Below are 21495 nucleotides of genomic sequence, written 5' to 3'. Positions count from 1 at the left end.
TAAAATGAGCAATATATATAAGGTGAATGGCAGGTGTTTTGTTTTTCCCTGAGGGTGGAGGATTTCTAGACTAAGGGTGTACTTTTAAGGTGAAAGGAGAAAGATGTACAAAGGACAGGAAGGGCAACATTTTACACTGAAAGTGGTTTGTGTGTGGAATGAACTTCCAGAGGAACTGGTGGGTGTGGGTACAGTTACAACATTTAAACAACATTTGACCATGTTCAAGAATAGGAAAGGTTTGGAGGAAAATGGTAGAAGAGTGTGCTGCTAGAAAAGCACAGCCGGTCAGGCAGTATCCAAGGAGCAGGAAAGTTGTTGTTTCAGGCATAATGCCCAAAATTTCAATTCTCCTGCTCCTCAGATACTGCCTGACCGGCTGTGCTTTTCCAACACCACACTCTTAGATTCTGATCTCCTGCATCTGCAGTCCTCACTTTCTCCTTGGAGGAATATGGGCTAAGTGCAGGCAGGTGGGACTAGGTTAGTTTGGGTTTTTGGTTGGCATGGACTGGTTGGACCAAAGGATCTGCATCTGTGCTTAAATGACCCTATGACTATCTCCTCACCTCCCCTCAATGCAAATATCCTCTCCAATTGGTTAGCTCTATAGTGAGCTGAAACCTGGCTTTTCCTCTTGTAACCTGGTACAACTAAACTTACTTTTGCTTTTGATTTGACTGCTTGGCCAACATAGAATGGGAATAGGACAGTATTTCCCTCAAAGGAACATGTGCTGCTCAATTCCTCATTGTCATCAACCAACACAAAAGGAGAGCTTTTCATTTCACATCAACGTTCAATTTTTTTCTTAGAAAGTCAATTCACAGACAGAATTGGGCACGTGCAAAGTTTTGAAGACTGGCAGGTTATTAAAGAATGACAAGTGGTAGCTCCTTAGCATGCATCGTCACACAGTACTAACTTATCAGGTCAGGAGAGTTCACAACAAAATGCACACGTGAGCTTCAAGGATTGGAAGGGAGTGCACGTCTCCAGATAAATCAGAGGGTGGAAAGGAAGCATATCTTCTAGTGAAGCCTTTTCTTTTTGTTATCTGACTAAATGAAGTTCACCTGGAATTGACAGAACAATACATAGTGTTCTTGAGACACAGGCTCAGCGGCGTCCACCACCAATTCACTCCTCTTGGTCATACCACCAAACAGACATCAGCAAAGGTTAAGTATGGCTGTGCTAGTCCAGGAGGAGAAAGTGAGAGATTAAGGAACACTCTGTTGGATAACATGGGAAAAGGGAGACCAGGGAGAGAGAGAAAAATGCTTTAAGTATGTGGTTTCATTGCAAAGCATGCATAGTAATCTGATCTTCGATATTAGCAAACGTTAGTTTAACCATCTGTGATGTCCCAAATACAAATTAAATTGAAATGCACTGCTGTTTCTTGTTTTAGATTCCTAACACAAATTAAATATCATCAAAACAATATAGTGAATGCAGTGCTCAGCTTGGATAGAACTATCTTCAAGTTTCCCTTATAGTTAGATTAGATAGATTAGATAGATTACTTAGATAGATTAGATTAGATAGATAGATTAGATAGATTACTTACAGTGTGGAAACAGGCCCTTCGGCCCAACAAGTCCACACCGATGCGCAACCCACCCATACCCCTACATTTACCCCTTTAACCTAACACTATGGGCAATTTAGCGTGGCCAATTCACCTGACCCGCACATCTTTTGGACTGTGGGAGGAAACCGGAGCACCCGGAGGAAACCCACGCAGACACGAGAAGAATGTGCAAACTCCACACAGTCAGTCGCCTGAGTCAGGAATTGAACCCGGGTCTCTGGCGCTGTGAGGCAGCAGTGCTAACCACTGTGCCACCGTGGGATGTGATAGCCTCATGGTATTATCGCTGGACTGTTAATCCAGAGACCCAAGTAATGTTCTGGGAACTTGGATTCAAATCCCACCATGGCAGGTGGTGGAATTTTAGTTCAAAAAAAGGGAAAAATTTGAAATTCAGAGTCTAATGATGACCGTGAATTCATTGTCGGAAAAACCCACCTGGTTCACTAATGGGTCTTATGGGAAGGAAACTGCTATCCTTACCTGGTCTTGTCTACATGTAACTCCAGATCCACGGCAATGTGGTTGACTCTTAACTGACCTCTGGCAATAAATGCTGGTGTAAACCAGCAATGCCCTGATACCATGAATGATTTTTTAACAAATTTAAATTCTCAAGTCTGAATGCCATAATTATTCGTGGGAAAGTGCAATCCATACATTTCCGATGATGGTTTTCAATCCCCTCGCTGTGTGGTGCTCCCTAACAGATAAGGGACTGTTGGAAAGACACCATCACCTCAACAAAATGAGTCAATGCAGAACAGAAACAGCTTTGGGTTTGTATTTGGGACATAATAGCTGGTCAAACTAATATGCGCTAATGTCTGAGATCAGATTACTATGCATGCTTTGCAATTAAACTTTACGTGTTTAAAGCATCTTCTTTTTCTTCCTGGTCTTCCGTTTCCCATGTTATCCAGAGTGGTCCTTAATCTCTAACTTTCTCCTCACAAACTTCTAAGATGTAGAAGATTTAATAGCAATTAGCAGTAGATACTCAGACTGGTATCCTTTTCCTTGATAAGAGGTACTGAAGCCATTGAACAGACATTAATCGCTGTTCCAACTGTTATCAATGCAGCAAAGACTGCTGATATAAATCAGGGAAGTCCTGGTTCAGTGTCTCACATCTGACTGGATGAAGTGGTTGTCAACAGGAGAGCCACTGGGACACTATCTTGGCTGAAAAATACAGTTGTAACATAGACTTACAGGGACGCAAAAGACCTGCGCATCACAATGATTTACAGAAATAGTCTAGCAGAATGGTTATTGTACAACAAGGTGAGTAATGCAGAGGCATGGACTGATATTCCAGAGACACAAATCACATCCAACCATGGAGCTCAGTAACATATTTCTGGTTCATTTAAAGCACGGGGAATAGAAAGTTAATCTCAGTAATGGAAACTGCTGACCTACTGACTTGTTGCAAAAACACCTGCTTCACTATATAACTTAGGCGGGGGAGAAAATCTGGCATGCATACAAGGTCTGGCCTGTTTGCAAATGTAGGCCCACAATGTGATTGACTCAAAAATAGCCAAGCAAGCCTTGCAGTTTCTTTTCAAGAAGCTGACTTACCATCATTATTTCATGATGAATTAAAGATGGGGAATCAACTTTGGCATTGCCAGTAATGCTCATAGCCCAGGAATTAAAGAATAAAATTATATATTTTGACTTGATTGTGTTATTTCTGTGAGCAAAACAGTAACTTTCTGGCAACAATCATATCTAATCAAAAGTACAGTAAAATAAACAAAGAGACAAAAAATATAAATTGGCCCATGTAATGTTAGTTAACTGTTACCTGTTTTTCCAGAACTCCAGCTCCACATTTGGGTTGGGATTACAGCCTTTGAGCAGAGGTTCAGAAGAGTCTTTCTTTAGCACCTCATTGATCTGGTGGCTCCACGCAATAATAACAGATTCAATAGAATGTACAATGCCTTTGTCTTGGACATCCCCACTGCAAGAAGACCACAGAAATATGTCATATGCATATTTAATGTATTACTTAAACTGAAGGATTGGATTTCTTCAATCTACTGCAATCTTAACACTTTATGATCAGACTCTATTCCATCTGAAACTCTAATCCATCTGAAACTCTTTGAATCACTTCAAATTGCTGCTAGAACAATGTTTTATTAATTATTATTCTTTTATTACACTATAATTTGTACACCATTGTACCTATTGTCTTGATGTGTCAGGAACTACAGTGTTTTCTTGCGAGTTTTGCGCTTCTTATGCAGCTTATGCCACCAGCTTCACTATATAACAGGTATGATCGTGTAGTTTGTGCTGTCCATGTAGTACCTTGGTCCTGGAGGAACACTGTCTTGTTTTTACTGTATCTGTTGTATATGGTAGAAATGACAAATAAAGCCACTCTTGAATCTTCATCTTACAAGGTGAAACATGGAGATTTTTCTTTAACTCCCCTATCTTTCCTTGAGTGTGGATGCCAAAGAATATTGAATTCTCAACACTTTCTTCAAGACTTGTAAGTATTGTTTATTGCAACATGAGCCTTTGAACACATGGAAAGCCAAAAGATCATAAAACAGGGATTCTTTATTCTACTGACATCAGGTCATCACAAATATGAAGGGAAATTAAGGTTTTGTATTTACAGAATGAAGCCAGTGGTATGTATTGGATTGAGGAATCCTTTGTCTACCTATCGCTTCTTCCCATTAACTCTCCTTCCCACAAAAACAGATTGCTTTTAACCAAGAAGAGTCCATTCAGCTGCTCCAGCTGCCCTCCCTCACTGTCACCACCTGCTGCCAGAGGTTATATCATTAAATTTGGCTGAAAAGGGAGAAAAGTTATGAAGAGTGACTCCAAACTAATATAAAGCTTGTGTTTCGGAACATTTTGGGAATAGTTTTGCAGTCCCTTAATAATTAACCAGTTCCCCTTACCAGCCCACACTACCCACCTATACCCAAGATAACGAAGACACAATTGGAGACTACAGTTGTATTTCTGACAACATGGCATATTTCCATCATTCCTGTAGCAGTTAAAGATACTTTGCTACCAATTCAGTGGAAACTTCCAGAGATGCCAACCTATGCATGTCAACTGTGTGAGCTGCTATTGATAAAGATTGTTGCTCCCCTATTCTTTTGCACATAGTAAACTGCAGGGATGGCTGGATCTGCTGTGGTAAAGGTAAATTATTTCCTGGTCTAACTACAAGAATCTCATGGATAACAAGAACTGAAGTGCTGCTTATCAGAAGACAGCTACAGGTTTCACTGATATGATCAGTGTAACAAAGACTTGAAGGAAGACCAGATAATAGTTTTCACCCCTTAGAGATTCTCACCCATGAAAGTAATAGCATAAGGAGCCACTGCTCAGTCCTTGGAGAAGCACTGTCTTCACTTGATCCTACTCTCCACCGTGTTAAGTGGACCTCCCACTCTGCTAAATGGGATAGATTTTAAACAGAAAACTACTCAAAACTGGGCATCCAAAGAGATACTATGGGCCATCATCATCAGTGGCAGAATTGCACTCGGCACATTCCCCCAAATTTACCATTGCCATCATGGCATGGGTCAATCCTGGTTCAATGGTGTGGACAGGATAGCATGCAGGGAGCCACATCATTCAAACCTAAAAAAGTGACACCAGTGACAAAGCTACAACATAGGACTACTTGCATGCTACTTGATAGACAGCAACCAAGTGACTCACAATCAACAGATCAAAGTTCCACAGTCCTGTCACATCCAGTCATGAATGATGGTAGACAACTAAACAACTCACTGGAGGAGGAAGTTCCATAAGCAACCCCATCCTCAATGATCCAGCACACCGTGCAAGAGATAAGGCTAAAGAATTTGCAGCAATCTTCAGCTAGAAGTGCCAAGTGAATGCTCTCTCTCCAACTCCGCTGTTGATCCTCAGCGTCACAGATGGCTGTCTTCAGCCCATTCAATTCATTCCATGTAATAGCAAGAAATGGTTGAAGGCACTGGATACTGCAAAGGCTATGGGTCCTGATAATATTCTGGCAACAGTACTGTAGACACATGCTCCACAACTTGCCATGCTCCTTGTCTCGCTCTTCTGGTTGTATATAACCATATATTGTTCAGAATTGGGACTACCAACTGCAATGGAAGAAGGTTTGCTCTGACTGGAATACCAGGAAAGTTTTGCAACTTGAAAGTCAAGTACTGCATATTGTTGAACTGTGAGACACACAATGTCACTGGTTTGAAAGCCGCAAAGGGAGAATTTAAGATTCAGTTGCATGGGGAATCCTTGAGTTAAAGAATTTCAGCCTGACAATTGCCTTCAGATTGGTTGAGATGCAGAATTTAAAAAGCTCTAAGTGCTTTGAACAACAGTGGAAAAAGACGTCTAGAACCTGCAGACAGAAAGCATCCATCTTTCCCTTCTTCAGTTCTGAAGAAGGGTCATCAATGGACCCAGAATGTGAACTCGGCCTTCTCTCTGCAGATGCTGCTGAGTTTCTCCAGCATTTTCTGTTTTTGTTTCAGATCTTCTACATTCGCAGTTTCTTATTACGTCCATCTTTCCTCTCTTTTCTCTAAAAAGGACAGAAAAAATTATGTAAACTTTTTAAAAAATCATACAAGAAAAACACCCAAGGTCGCTATGTCAACCATCAACTTGGTCATTTTGGTGATCTCATTGGGATTTTATACATATATACAAATTATCAGGGCACTTTTCCCAGTTTAGTCCTGACAGAGTTACACTGGCGTCAATATTGCAAATTTCCCCAGTGTGTCCTGTATCTAAAAAAAGCAGGACAAATTCAACTCAGCCAGTTATTGACCCATCAGTCTGTTTTTGATCATGAGTAAAGTGATGGAAGAATACATGAACAGTGCTATCAAAAATCCATAAGAGAGAGGTGCATAAGTAGGCCATGTGTCCAATTGGGTCTGTTCAACCATTCAATAAAAACAAGAATGACCTGATAATCCTCAAATCCATTTTCCTGTCATATACCCACAACTCTTGACCACCTTACTTATTAACTATCCATCCATAGCAGCCATAAATATACTTAACAACCCAACCTCACCAGTCTTATGTATTAAAGACTTCCACCAATTCACTATCCTCTGAGAGATGAAATTCCTCATCATCTCTGCCTTAAATGATGAGAGCTTCCTTTGAGGTTATGCCATCTCATCTTGGACTGTCCTATAAAGGGCAACTTCCTTTCCTTCAAGATACCTCCACAGGGAAACATCTTCTCAGTATGCATCCTGTCACAGTAGCATAGAGTCATGCTAATCCCTCTTTCAATATTTCAATAAGTTCATCCCTCAATCTTCAAACCTCTAATGAATAAAGGACCAACTTGTTTAGCCATTCTCAATAAGTAAGTCCTTCATTCCAGGAATCAGCTGAGTGAATCTCTTTTCTTCTGCTTCCATTGCCAATATACCGCTACTTAAATACAGTGACCAAAAACTGCACACAGTCCTCCAAGTGTAGCCTCACCAAAACCCTTGCAGCATGTGGAACAAGACTTCATTTTGAAACTCCCCAACTGTCAAAAAAAAGGCGAAAGTTCCATTTGGCTTCTCAATCACTTGCTGTACCTGTACACTAACATTTTGCGTTTTGTATACAAGAACACCCAGATCCCTCTGTGCTGTAATTTTTTTTTGGAATCTCCTTCCATTTAAGACTATAAGGCTAAGCAAAATTAGAACACATGGCCCATCAAATCGACCCTGCATCTCAATGAGATCATGGCTGATCTGATAACCCTCGATTCCACTTTTCCACCTTTTCGCCATACCCCTTAATCTTTGTACTGATTAAATATTCATCCAACAAGCAGCACCTGCTCAGCAATAACTTCCCAGTGACGCTCAGTTTGAGTTCTGCCAGGTCCACCCAACTCCTGACCTCACTACAGCGTTGTTTCAAACATGGACAAAAAAGCTGAATTCCAGAGGTGAGGTGCGAATGATTGCCTGTGACATGAAGGCTGCATTTAACTAAGTGTGGTATCAAGGAGCCTTAGCAAAATTGAAATCAATGGGAATCAGAAGAGAAACTTTCTACTGTTGGGATTCGTACCTTGCACAAGGGAAGCCAGTTGCCATTGTTGCTGGTCAGTCATCTCAGCTCCATGACGTCTGTGCAGGAGTTCCTCAGGGTAGTGTCTGAGGTCCAATTATCTTCAGCTGTTTCCTCAATGACCTTCCTCGATTACAAAGGTCAGAAGTGGGATATGTTTGCTGGTGTTTATTCAATATTCAGCCATTCACAACTCCTCAATTATTGAAACAGTCCATGTCCAATTGCAGCAAGACCTCGACAATATCTCAGTTAGATTGACAAGTGGCAACTAATATTTGTGTCACACAAGTCCCGGGCAAAGTCAAACAAGAGAGAATCTAATCATTGCCCCTTGACGCTCAATGGCATTAATATCACTAAATCTTCCCGCTATCAAATCCTGAAGGTCACCATTGACTTTGACTGAACTGAATTAGCCATATAAATACTGTGGCTGCAAGAGCAGATCAGAGGTCAAGAATTCTGCAATTCTCACCTCCTGACTGATCAACACCCATTTACCGTCTATTAGACATAAACTGGGAATGTGATGGAATAGTCTTCACTTGCCTGGATGAGTGTAGTTCTAATACTCAAGAAACTTGACACGATGCAGGACAAAGCAGTCCCCTCAATTGCGACTGCATACACGAACATTCATTCCCTTTGCCACTAAAGCAACAGTATGTACCATCTACAGGATGCACTGCAGGAATTCATCAAGGTTCATATGAATGCAGCTTTCAAATCCACAGCCACTGCCATTTAGAATGACAAAGGTAACAGATACATAGGAACACTATTATCTTCAAGTTCCCGTATAAGCTACTCCCCAGCCTGACTGGAAGATACATCACTGTCCCTTCAGTGTTGGAACTCTGTCCCTAATGGCATTATGGGGATATCTACACCAAATGGACTGCTGCAATTCAAGATGACAGCACACCACTATCTTCTCAATGGTCTCTTGGGGTGGGTAATAACTCAGTCTTGGGCTCAAAGCCAATTGTCAACCCAACTTAGAAATTTAAGGAGCATACAGAGTATTGTAATGGAAAATTAACATTTATTGTGAAATCTATAAAGGCATGGGGCAACGGCAAGACAGACGGAAAAAATGTAAAGTTAAACTGACTAACAGCAGACTTACAAGGCCAGTAAACTACCATATCAACAGTCAAGGAATGAGGAATTGGGTCCCTTCGCAGAGATCAAAAGTAAACCTTTTCTTTGCTCGTGCTAGCATTCGAGTCAAGTCCATTTAATTTCCACGACAGTAAACTTGGGGGCTCGTCCGGGATCCCACGACTGGGTAAGCGTCTGAAGATTACCAGGAGGCATTGGCGCCAGCGCCTTGAAGGACTTTCACTTCATCTCAAGCGCTAAATTGGCTCCTTTATGCGACAAGGCTGGGAATCTGTGGATCGCCCTGGCGCGGGGTCCAAATCAAATAGGGTCAGGGTAAGAGTCATGGCTTAAGTAATCCTACAGAGAGACTCATTCTACGAGAATAAATAAATCAGGAAGAGGGTCCAGTGAACTCTCGCGTGGTATTGGAGCAAAACTCAAGGGAAAGGATTGCCGTCTGTAGAGTGTTTAGGAGACAGCAAAGTTAAGGGCGGTTTTAGACTTGGAACCACCAGTGGCTGAGTTGGACTTGCCAAAGACGTACTGGGTATATGGTTTCTTGGTTTACGAAAACCAAGGCATTGAGGTAGACGCACCCAATGAGAGGGGACCTCCAGAGGTAAAAGCAAGTCATATTGGCAAAAAAAAAGATCAAGGTTCTGCGCACGAGAGAGAGCTGAACACTTTTCCAATAACACTGAAAATGGGCTCCAGCAAGAGCAAACAAAAAGAGGGTCCACAGAGGACTTGGAATGGTCAACCAAAAATACAATACATGCTAAATAATTATGGCCCAGAGTCTGTAAAGCAGTTAGAATTGTGGATCAAGGAACGTGATTTTCCGGAGGGAGGAAGCTTTAGTAAAAGGCAGTTGGAAATACTGAAGTCACGGTTGGAGGAGAGAGAGGAGAGATGGAAGGGGAAAATAAAACCTGTGAATCGGATTGCTTATAACATGTGGAAGGCTGAGGCTGATATCAGGGAAAGGAAATCTCAAGTAAAAGATAGATCAAATACGCGTACAAGCACTAGCGCTCATGCAGACGCATGCGGAAACCAACCTAATGAAGCTGTACAGTGTCTTAAGTCTGTTCCAGATCCTGACCTTGATGGCTGCCCTCCGAGACCTACAGTCTCTTTACGAGATCCATCTGGCAAAGATTCCAAGTCAGCGGCCGCCTCCTCAGGGTCTGCTGAATCACCAGTAGCATTTCATACCCACAACAGATCGAAGCAAGAAGACCAAAAGGAGGACGGCCACTCCAAGATGGAAAAGCATCCAGGGCCTGTCTGCAATCACCCCACGAAGGATGATGAGTCAGACGGCGAGAGTACTGACACATGATCACCTAACCATTGCAAACACCAATGGTTGAAGTTGCAGGTCCAGAAGGGTACCCGATGTTGGTCCATCGACCATGGACCATGAGGGATTTGGAAAGTGCCTATGGGCAGTTGCCTAACCCACACGAGGTTGGAGGTAATAAGTTCGTTGAAGAAGTGACAAAGTTCTGTACTGAGTTCCATCCCAAATCACATGAGATGAGACGTCCCCTGGGACGAAAACTACATGCCGATGTCACCAAAATCAGGTATAACTGGCCAGCCACAAACGTCCATGCCAGTCCAGCCGACCTGCAAGCGGAGTAGAACAGAGACTTTAATGCTTTTGTTGTAGTGCTGGCAACCGCCTGTAGGGAAGCATTCCCAGTACATATGGACATGACCAAAACTGCAATGTGTAAACAACGAGAAGGTGAGACAGTGTCCCAGTACCTTACGCACCTCACTGAAGTCCATAACACCCATAGTGGACTGACACCACCCGAGAGCATAACAATGGCAGAAATCACGCCGTATGAGGCACACCTGAGGAATGGCTTCACCAATAGAACAAAGGACGAAATAGCAAAAAAGGTTAAAGACACATGTATTACCTGGGACACGGGAATTTGATAGAGCTGAATTTGATAGAACAACATGCGATACATGCTGAAAAATTGCTGGTCCAAGAGAAGGGTAAGCGGAAACTAAAGATGGAACAGCAAGCTCATAAAGCTCAGCTTACTATGATGCAAATGGTCGCCCAGCCATTGGAGGGAGGTGCTGTGGGAAAAGAGAGAGGCATAGGTGGAGGTCGCGGAAGAGGTAGAGGAAGAGGAAGAGGGGCTGGCAGAGGTAGATCAGGCAGGAGCTTTGTTTGCAGAACAATGGACCACTGGGTGAGGCAGTGCCCGCACAGACAGCCTCAGTCAGCCCTGGAGGCTGGACAGCAGGGTGACTGACAGGGGAAGGCTAAGGTGGAGGTGGGCAGCCCACAAGGGACAGGTAAGCCTCTTTCCTTTATGCTTGGCAACAAAGACTTGCTTATGCTAATCTCTTCTTCTAACCTTAAGGGCACTGAAACATGTTCCACCTCCATATTGGGCGCTGAGATTGCAGAGTGTGGATTATATGTTCAGTTTAATGATGATGTGTATAAGTCAATGCCTACCTCTACGTTATATGTGGAAGGTACACCAGTTATCTTTTTGGTAGATACAGGGGCAACATATTCAGTCCTTAAATCAAGCCAGTTCAGAGAGTCGACGCAAATAAAGATGAGTGGAAGGTTCCTGCACTCAATAGGTGCATCAGGAGTCGTGATACGAGAGAGATTTTCTGCACCCCTATTGTGCAAAACCAGTAATGGAGAAACATTCCAATTCTCATTTTTGTTATCAGAATTCTGTCCTTTAAATCTGATGGCTTGGGATCTCATAGTGAGACCAGGGTTGGATTTGCTCAGTACCCCGACGGGCTTGCAGGTAATACAAAAAGAAGATTTCCCAGTGCAGGCTGTAAAATATGATCCATGGTCCCTGGTGTATGTCTATGAATGGCGATTAAGCCAGAGAGCGATAAGTTCAGTGAGCGATTCACTCGTCCTGAAACCAAGTAACCATGTTAATCCTGTTAACACCGATTTTCTTGCTGATGATATGCTGCACTGCACAGCACACATACACCGCAATGGCCCTGATGAATCATATGAGAAGAATTGGTTCAGGAGATTGGTTAAACCAGATCAGTTGTTATTGTGCAAATTTTATTGGAATGATCACAGATGTGCAGTCAGTGTGAACTTATCTAAAGTATCTGTAACAACAAGCAGACCCTGTCTTTTTGATGTGGAAGGCTCCGCTCCTCACGTGTCACTGGCGAAGGTGTCAAGTGACAGGTGGCAGGATTTGGGACCATAGGTACTAAAGGCACAAAAAATGAAAGTTTGGGTCTTAACAGACAATGTGGGTATCTGGTTCAATGAAGATATGCGGACGTATAGGAAGAAACTAAATTGGCTAACTCAGGCAGATAGGGCCGTCCAGGTAACCCCTGCTAGCCCTGAAGAGCTGAGCCTGGCATTTTCCTAAGGTAGAAGCCTCAGACCCAAGATTGAGAAAGGTCCCTACTGAGTTGTGGGCAAAAGGCAAACATGATGTGGGGCTCATACAAGGCTGTAAACCCATAAGAATAACCCTGAAGCCCGAATATCATCCTTGCAGAGCACAATACCTGTTAAAACCTGAGACTATAGAAGGAATTGCTCCAGTCTTTGAATCCCTCCTAAAGGCTGGAGTGATAATCCCCTGTGAAAACTGACTGGTGAGGACCCCCATTTTTCCGGTCAAAAAGGCAAACATTCCCGGTGAACCGGAGGCATGGAGGTTTGTTCAAGACCTGCAGGCAGTCAATAAGGCTGTTGATCCGCGTGCCCCAAATGTTCCCAACCCCTGTACTATATTGGCTCAAATTCCACCAGATAGTGAATGGTTCTCTGTTGTGGAATGAGCAAATGCCTTCTTTAGTGTAACCGGTGCACCCAGATAATCAATTCTGGTTCGCTTTTTCATTCAAAGGGAAATCATGTACCTTCACGCGACTTTGTCAAGGTTACTGTGAGTCCCCCACCATATATAATGAGGCTCTGCGCAGCAGTCTGGAGATTCTTGTTTTAACCCCAGGGTCAGCGCTTTTGCAGTTTGTAGATGACTGCCTAATAGCAGCACCAACAGAGGAACAATGTGAGAAAGATACCCTTGCGTTGCTCTGCCATCTAGCCAGGGATGGGCACAAAGCGAGTCTCGCAAAACTACAATTTGTGCAACCACAGGCGAAGTCCTTAGGTGACTTAATATCTGAACAAGGGAAGGCCATTGGTCAAGACAGAGTTCAAGCAATCCAGCAAATTCCAAAGCCTCACACGAAGAAACAATTGCTATCCTTTTTGGGTATGTGCTCCTACTGTAGAATGTTTATCCCACATTCCCGCAACCCTTGAGGTGCCCCTAAGTGACATAGCCCATAGAAAAGGGGTTGCAGAGCCAGAGTCCATTGCAGTGGACTCCAGAGGCCGAGAATGTCTTTGTTGAATTGGAAAAGGCGCTCCAAACTACACCTACACTGGGGATTCCAAATCCAAACAAGCCTTTTGTACAAATGGTGGATGAGAAACATGGCTGCATGACATCTGTGCTGTTGCAGGATCATGGGGTACGATTGAGGCCAGTAGCTTATTTTTCAGCTAAACTAGACCCCGTAGCGGCAGGATTGCCTAAATGCCTGTGAGCCATGGCTGCAGCTGAAAAGGCTGTTGTAGCATCCAGGGACATAGTCGGCTATGGTGAATTAACCCTACTGGTCCCACATGCAGTATCCTTACTGCTTTCCGAGCAAAAGACCGCACACATGTCGGCAGCACGTTGGCTCAGATACAATACTGTGTTATTAGAGATGCCTAACGTTACAATAAAGTGATATAATGTCCTTAATCCTGCTAGCCTTCTCCCCACAAGGAGACGGAAACCCACATGACTGTATCGTTGCACCTAATGAAATTTGAGCCCTCGACCAGACTTGCAGGATTCACCACTTCAAAATCTGGATATAGAGTTTTGCAGATGGGTCAGCATTCAGGAGCAAAGAGACAGGCCAGAATTGTGTTGGGTATGCTATAGTAATACCCACGAGGTAGGCAAAGCGGGATCACTCCCTTCTCATCTGTCAGCGCAAGCAGCGGAGCTGGTTGCCTTGACTGAGGCCTGTAAATTGGCTGAGGGAAAGACAGTGGATATTTACACCGACAGCAGATACACATTCGGGGTTGTACATGATTTTGGAACCCTGTGGAAACACAGGGGCTTCTTGACCTCCATCGGAAAGCCCACCACACACCGTGGCCTGATTTCTGACCTCCTGGAAGCAGTCCTGTTACCCAAATAGCTCGCTGTGTGTAAATGTGAAGCCCACGCAAAAATTAATGATTCCATTTCTCAAGGCAATGCAAAGGCAGACTCAGCGGCAAGGACAGCAGCCCAGCAGCCGCTAGGTGATCAGTTTGACATGTGTATGACAAAAATTTGTAACCCAACAGCAGACGTACAGGAGTTACAGTCACAGGCCACGTCGGAGGAGAAGCGTGAGTGAATAAGGGCAGGGTGCAGCATGAGGGGAGGGGTGTGGTGTGGCCCCAATGGTAAACCCTGTCTACCGCAATCATTATTCCCGTTCTATGCCAAACTGACACACAGTAAAGACCATGTGTCAAAAGGGGGGTTGTAAGACAGTATTTCGGCACACTGGTACACTAAGGGATTTACTCATTACTCTCAGAAGTATTGTGAACATTGTGTTATCTGTGCCACTAATAATGTGGGGAGGGGAATACAGATGAGTCAGGCAGCTCACCCCCAACCCCAAAGACCCTTTGAACATTTACAGATGGATTTTATTGAACTAACACCCAGTGAAGGGAAAAAGTATTGTTTGGTAATAGTTGATATGTTTTCCAAATAGGTGGAAGTGTTCCCCACGTCTAAACAGGATGCCGGTGCAGTAGCCAAGGCTCTGCTAACTGAAATAATTCCGACTTGGGGCATCCCTGAAAGGCTTAGTAGCGACAATGGGACATCATTTGTCAATAATGCCTAACAGCAGATCAATGATTACTTGGGAATAAACATGAGACGACGCTGTGCCTACCACCCAGCGAGCGGTGGGGCAGTTGAAAGAGAGAATGCTACCCTAAAAAATAAATTGACAAAATGCTGTGAGGAACTAGGGGTGACATGGACAAAGCCACTTCCAATTGTGCTAATGTATTTGAAATCTAGAAGGAGAGGAAGAGCCAACCTTAGCCCGTTTGAGATTTTGTTTGGTAGGCCGCCCAACACAGGAATTGGCCCAAGACCTAAAGTATGACAGATAACAGACCACTATGAGGATAAGATGTTACGTTACTGTATAAAACTCTCTAGAACCTGGAGATTGGACAGTGGTGAAAGACTTCAGGGGGAAAAGCTGGAAAGTGAAGAGGTGGCTGGGGCCCTTTCAAGTGCTCCTTACAGCTGTTAAGACACCAAAAAGAGCCACATGAATACACGCCAGCCATTGCAAACGTGTAGCTGGACCTGAGGAGACATCAGACTGCAGTGTGTAGGTAGCGAAACTCCGATAACCAGATTGGACTTATATACATAGGGATTTGTAAGGTTGCTAGATACCTCATAAATATGGGGCTGTCCTGGCAGGACCATTCGTCAGGGCAGGGACATCTGGGATACAGCCGCAGACGGTAATCTTAACTGAGGCTGCTAAGGGAACCTTTACATGCAACCCATGGCCGTTTAATAACCAAGACAACTATAAATGGGACAATAAATATTTATGCAGGGATCCTTGTGGTCCCAGTGATTGGCACTTAGTAGTAGCCACTATGGCTACAGGGACACCTAACACAGGAAATACGTATTCTATTATCAAGGAAGGAGGTGCCAGGGCACGGGTAATAATAACCAAGACTCAGAAGAGTGATGAGGGAGCCTGGTGGTGTGGAATAGATAGACCCTTCTCCGACATCTATAGGCAGGTGAATATAGTGTACAGTCGCCCCCCCCGGGATGGAAGGGGTGCTGCTACCCTGTGGTACTGTCCACCGGCACAACAGTGTTCGTCCCAAAGGCTAGTAACCCAAAGGAACATCCCACGGCATTGGAATGGGTACACACTCGCAGACCCCTGGACTACACCAGGAGCGAACATTTGGTGGTCTATTCTCTTGGGAGCAGGGACAACGGTGGCAATAAACAAGATTAATGGCCTCACATATAGTGTATTACTGTTAGCAAATGAGACAGAGGAAGGTCTAACACTCATTAATATTGAGTTAATGGCATTAAGGGAAGCAGTGATATAAAATCGATTAGTACTAGACATACTGACGGCTGAGAGAGGGGGCATCTGCAAAATGTTAGGTACCTCATGCTGTTTTAATATTCATGATGAGTCCTAGAATATCACTACTATAATAAATCATATGAAGGCGGCAGTAAGACCACCTCCCCCAGCAGATGACTCCTAGTTCAATGGCATACTCATAGTGCTTTGTATAGGACCCTGCTTGTATACCTGCCTACGGCATTTACTTATGAGTGCAGTAGGATACCAAATAGTAAAACGATCAGAGGCCCCACAGCAGGAAGATGCGATTGCATGGATCCCACCATACCGTAATGCTGAAGTGTGTGACATGTGAAAATAGGCTATGTACAGGGCACCCCAGATCAAGCGATGATACTACCAGAAAGCTGTGTTAAAGGTAGATGGTGTCTGAGGAAAGGCCTGGTGCTCCCTAAGCAGTTTGATGCATAGCTATCTGGCTCTGTATTTCTTTTTGTTATTGTGGTCATAAAATGACAAAGAGGGGGGGAAATGTAATGGAAAATTAACATTTATTGTAAAATCTATAAAGGCGTAGGGGCAAGTATTGCAGACAGAAAAAATGTAAAGTTAAACTGACCTAACAGCAGACTTACAAGGCCAGTAAACTACTATATCAGTCAAGGAATGAGAAAAAACAACTCCATATAGGGAAAGGAACTCAAATGTTCCAGGTTCCTGGCCTTGAGGTGTTGATAAGGAGAAGCGAATTGTAGTATAAAGGGAATATGGGAAAGCTATTAGGCAGCCCTTACATGAGGCGTCTTGGCAATGTATCGGATCCCTTTGCAGAGGTCAAAAATAAACTTTTTCTTTGCTCTTGCTAGCATTTGAGTCGAGTCGATTTAATTTCCACAACAGTACTCTAAGGAGACGGCGCACCTGTGAACTGAGAATAGCTGCAGTATTCAAAGTAGAAACAAGTGCTCTCTGATTTGATTTTCCATAATGCACCAAGGGAATACAGTTGTTCTGAGATCATACTGAATTGCCAAGTTAGAATAAGCCAACCTGGCAAGATGTGCCCATAGAGAGGAGGGAAGGTTACCCAAAGGAATCTACATGCACCTCCATAATTTCAGGTCAGTTTAGGGACAGGGCCTGGAGGAAGGATCCCAGCAGATGTTTCGTGGTATTTGAAAACAGAGGACAGAATATTATCTTTCGAGAGCAAATATGGTTCTTACTTTTTTCCCAATTCAAACAAAGCTGCAGCTCTCCCTGCTCCCACGGGTAAAGGCAGGAGAGTCTTGCCTTTCACTTGACCCACGACGACAAAGACATTGCTCTTCAGGCTGTGCACATGCCGCACGACATCTTCAGAGACAACTTGGGGCCAGCTGTTATGATTCCTGCTGTTGGTTAAAACTGGCATGACCACCTAGAACAGAAGGACAGAGAGATAACTCTGGTCAATTCAGAACAACATAAATCACCTCTCACTCCATACGACCAAATCCATACATACAGCTAACACACATTTGGATTATTCAGCTTGACCAGATTATTGCTTCCACAGTAGCAACAGTCACACTCCTACCTCGTTCAAAGGCAACTCTCTCGCGGGTGCTCTGGTTTCCTCCCACAGTCCAAAGATGTGCAGGTCAGGTGAATTGGCCATGCTAAATTGCCCGTAGTATTAGGTAAAGGGTAAATGTAGGGGGTATGGGTGGGTTGCGCTTCGGCGGGGCAGTGTGGACTTGTTGGGCCGAAGGGCCTGTTTCCACACTGTAAGTAATCTAATCTAATCTAATCTAATCTAATCTAATCTAATCTAATCTGGTTCATGGCGGCAGTTTTGACTTGCTTCAAGCACCCTTTCCTCTCTCAATTAAGAGGCACTATGCCTCTTTGGGATGTTCCACATAACATGAGCATGCTCTAGCTCTGAGCTGCTCCATCCAAGTGCAACAAATGGGAGCTCTACATTTTCTCAAGTTCTGGAATTCCCATGTGCAGGAATCAAGATCCCAAAACTAAACAGCACAGGTTTGGTATGAGTGAAAATTGCAGAAATCACACAAAAGGTGACCAACTATTCAAAAAGCTGGTTTAACATAAGTCTGTAGGACACTGATGTATTGAACTGGCTTGATTAATGAACATAACAGCACAGTGCAGGCCCTCGATGTTGCGCCAACCTGTGGAACCAATCTGAAGCCCATCTAGCCTACACTATTCCATTACCATCCAAATGTTTATCCAATGTCGAAGATAATATCACATGTTTGTTGGGGAGTTGCAAATATTGAATAGATTTTCTCTAACCTTTTTCAGGCAAAAATGGCATCTACACCTGTTGCTAAACCTGTACTATTTAAGTAAATCAACTCATGGCCTATGTGCATCATGGAAAAGATTTCTAATTGACATCTGTAGCTTTAAAAGGACAAAGGATAGTAATCCCCCTTGAGGTATTGCAGTGATACTACAAACTTGGGTAATTTCCAGGTTAAACAAGACCATAACTCTATTCTGAAGGTACACAAAGGGCAAACAGCACTGAAGAGTCTGCTTCCCCGTTCATAATTTGAGTCACACACTTACAATCCTTAAACTCACATCAGGTACATCAAACACTCAAGCATCATAAACAGGCAGGGTATGTGCAACAATTACAGGGTTTCAGACCTCCCAAACAGGTTTTGGATAAACTGTATTGTAAAACTAAACACTCCTAACCCGGTGCTCATTCCTCAGCACTGAGTCCCTCTTTAATGGAGCCCCTGATGGTGTGCTGTTCACAACCAATGTATCCTTTGCATTTCAGGCAGCACCACACCCCACCAAACCACAGCAATCTTTTTGACTCTGCATTATCAATGAGATCTCTCTCCCCTACATGTTGCAGGGGCTTTTCCCAGATCATCCATTAGATTGTAGTGGCTTCTAGCATATTCCCATCACAATGTCCTTTTGTGTGTATTACAGGGATTATCTTTCTTCCTAATTATTTACTGTGGCTAGTCTGGTGCCAATCTTATACAATTTAATTGTAATTTATACATTTCAATTCTCCTATGTCTGGGTGGCATGGGGGCTCAGTGGTTAGTACTGGTGCCTCACAGCGCCAGGGACCTGGGTTCAATTCCACCCTCAGAAGACCGCTTGTGTGGAATTTTCTCATTCTCCCTGGGTCTGTGTGGGTTCCCTCTGGGTACTTTGGTTTCCTCCCACAATCCAAAGATGTGCAGGTTAGGTGGATTGGCCATGTTAAATTATACTGGCTAGATGGGGTAGCCATGGGAAATGCAGGGTTACAGTGTAAGGGAATGAGTCTGGATGGAATGCTCTTCAAAGAGTTGGTATGGACAGAATGGCCTGCTTCCACATAGTAGGGATTCTATTATTCTATCCACTTATTGGTGCCTTAGCTAAGTGACACTCATTTTTTTAAACTATTAAGTTCTCTGTCTGACTGTCAATTGTTATATCTATTTCTCCTAGTATTACAAGACTCTCCTGCTGGTAGTTGCTACTTTAATAGGATTGCCCATTTTACGTGGAATAAAGAGATTTTGGAAGTTCCTGGCATACCAGTAGATCCAGCTGTGTAACCAGATGGAGCAATCAAGCTGATTAATGTACCAGCAGGTAAACACCTCAATGTGTCTATCAAGATAAGGATTAGAAGATATACAAAGCTATTTTTATTGAATCTATTGAACCGGGTGCTCCAGTTTCCTCCCACAGTCCAAAGATGTGCAGGTCAGATGAATTGGCCATGCTAAATTGCCCGTAGTGTTAGGTAAGGGGTAAATGTAGGGGTATGGGTGGGTTGCGCTTCGGCGGGGCGGTGTGGACTTGTTGGGCCAAACGGCCTGTTTCCATACTGTAATAATCTAATCTAATCTAATCTAATCTATTCAATAATTGGCAGCCTCCCAGTTCTCTCAGAGTCCATTTCATTGCAACTCCATTTCTTTGTTGACTGGTTTTGTTGTCCATTCTCAATCTTGTCTGAACCCTGCTCACAACTCCAACTGAGGCTATCTGTAACTTGAGCAACATCGACATTCAAAATAAAGTCAGAAACAAGAACTTGGAGATCACGAGGGAGTGAAGTGGAAGAGGCAGATCTCAGAAATGTTGAAAGAAACAGATCAGTCCTGGCTTCAACTGGTCTCTCTTTCGAAAGCTGATGGTTTGAAATGCTCTGTCTCATTCTTACTTCACACCAGTTTGAGCTCAAGGATGTTGGGCCCGTAAACTGCCTTATTGGCACTGAAGAACTCCAGGGTGTTGTGCCAGTCAGCAAGGAATTGCAGCCAGATGCAGCTGAAGATTAAGAAACAACTCAGAAAGAAAGCTCAACATTGAGCAGTTACAAGTGCCAGGCAAACTAATCAACTTCCAACAATATCTTTACCAAAGAGTTCATTTGAATGGAGTGGAGGAAATCTGGAAAGAGCTGAAGATAGCCATCATCTCATGCTGCATTGAAAATATTGGCTACAAGACCAGGAGATACCAAAGACTGATTTGTCAAAAATAAGCACATCACCCAAAGCCTCACTGATGAGAAGAGATCAAACAACATCAGGAGAATGGCAAAGAAGAGATCTCAAACAGTAATGATGTGGTCACAAAGAAGAATGAGGGAAATCAAATTTCACTTGCTAGCAGTGGGCAGCAAGATATAACCAGCTCCTTGAATCATTCAATATTTAGAAATATCCGCTCATCAGTCACTGATTTTTCTTTCCTCAATTACAAAAAATATTATCTTCGAAGATGGTATAAAATCCAAGTAAAGAATCATCGATGATTATAATTTACTGCAAAGAAAATATTTATCAACCAGCCGTGTGCAATGCCTTAGCCAAGTGATCAGCAGCTTCAAAATCATTCATATGATTCATTTCGAGATTGAAAGACCATCTCTCTGTTCCCCTGTCCCTCATCTCTCCACATTTCCAGTGGGCCTCTCCACCTCCTTCCTCAACTCTTCGCTCACATTCACACTCTACATTCATTCCCCAGTTTGTACTGGGTCCCTTCTCCCTCACCACACTTCCTGCTGCTATGTTCTCCTCCTCCCTTCTCCACTCACTGTCCCACAGCAGGAAGACAAATGCTGCTATGGGCAGAAACCCTCCCACATCATTTTCCAGGTATTTTGAAGACAGTTGCAAGACTTCCTGCCCACAGGGGGTGATCAATCCCTGCAGCAGCAGCTGTACACAGCAGAAGGCAGACTGAAGGTGAAGCAGAAAATGGCTCTCACTTTGTGCTGTCTCAGGAAATGGGAAATGCATATAATATGCATTCCTTACTTCACCCTGATTGTCCAAATTGGTTACGCTTGATTTGGAGCCCCATGATATTAATTTGGACTTCACAATCTCAAGTGTTGCATAATTGAAGGCAAAGTCTTTGACACTTTTGTGATGATTGCTGCAAACAGACAGCCTCTACGCTTAGCAACA

General features: G+C 43.5%; 1 protein-coding gene across 1 annotated transcript in view; it reads right to left on the bottom strand.

Moving 5' to 3' along the window:
• Positions 1–21495, bottom strand: part of dnah9 (dynein, axonemal, heavy chain 9) — a 528899-nt gene that overhangs the window by 491183 nt on the left and 16221 nt on the right. Inside the window, exons 2-3 of the mRNA XM_043714478.2 lie at positions 17254–17447; positions 3414–3572 (exon numbers count right to left, since the gene is read on the bottom strand). Coding sequence (XP_043570413.1) covers positions 3414–3572; positions 17254–17447 — 353 coding nt within the window. The remainder of the gene's footprint in view (positions 1–3413; positions 3573–17253; positions 17448–21495) is intronic.

Source organism: Chiloscyllium plagiosum, unplaced genomic scaffold, assembly GCF_037043375.1.
Source record: "Chiloscyllium plagiosum isolate Xiang-an unplaced genomic scaffold, Cpla_swu_hap1 HiC_scaffold_25, whole genome shotgun sequence".
NCBI lineage: Eukaryota > Metazoa > Chordata > Chondrichthyes > Orectolobiformes > Hemiscylliidae > Chiloscyllium > Chiloscyllium plagiosum.
Note: the sequence above shows the minus strand (reverse complement) of the source record. Positions and strands in the feature narration are given on the sequence as shown.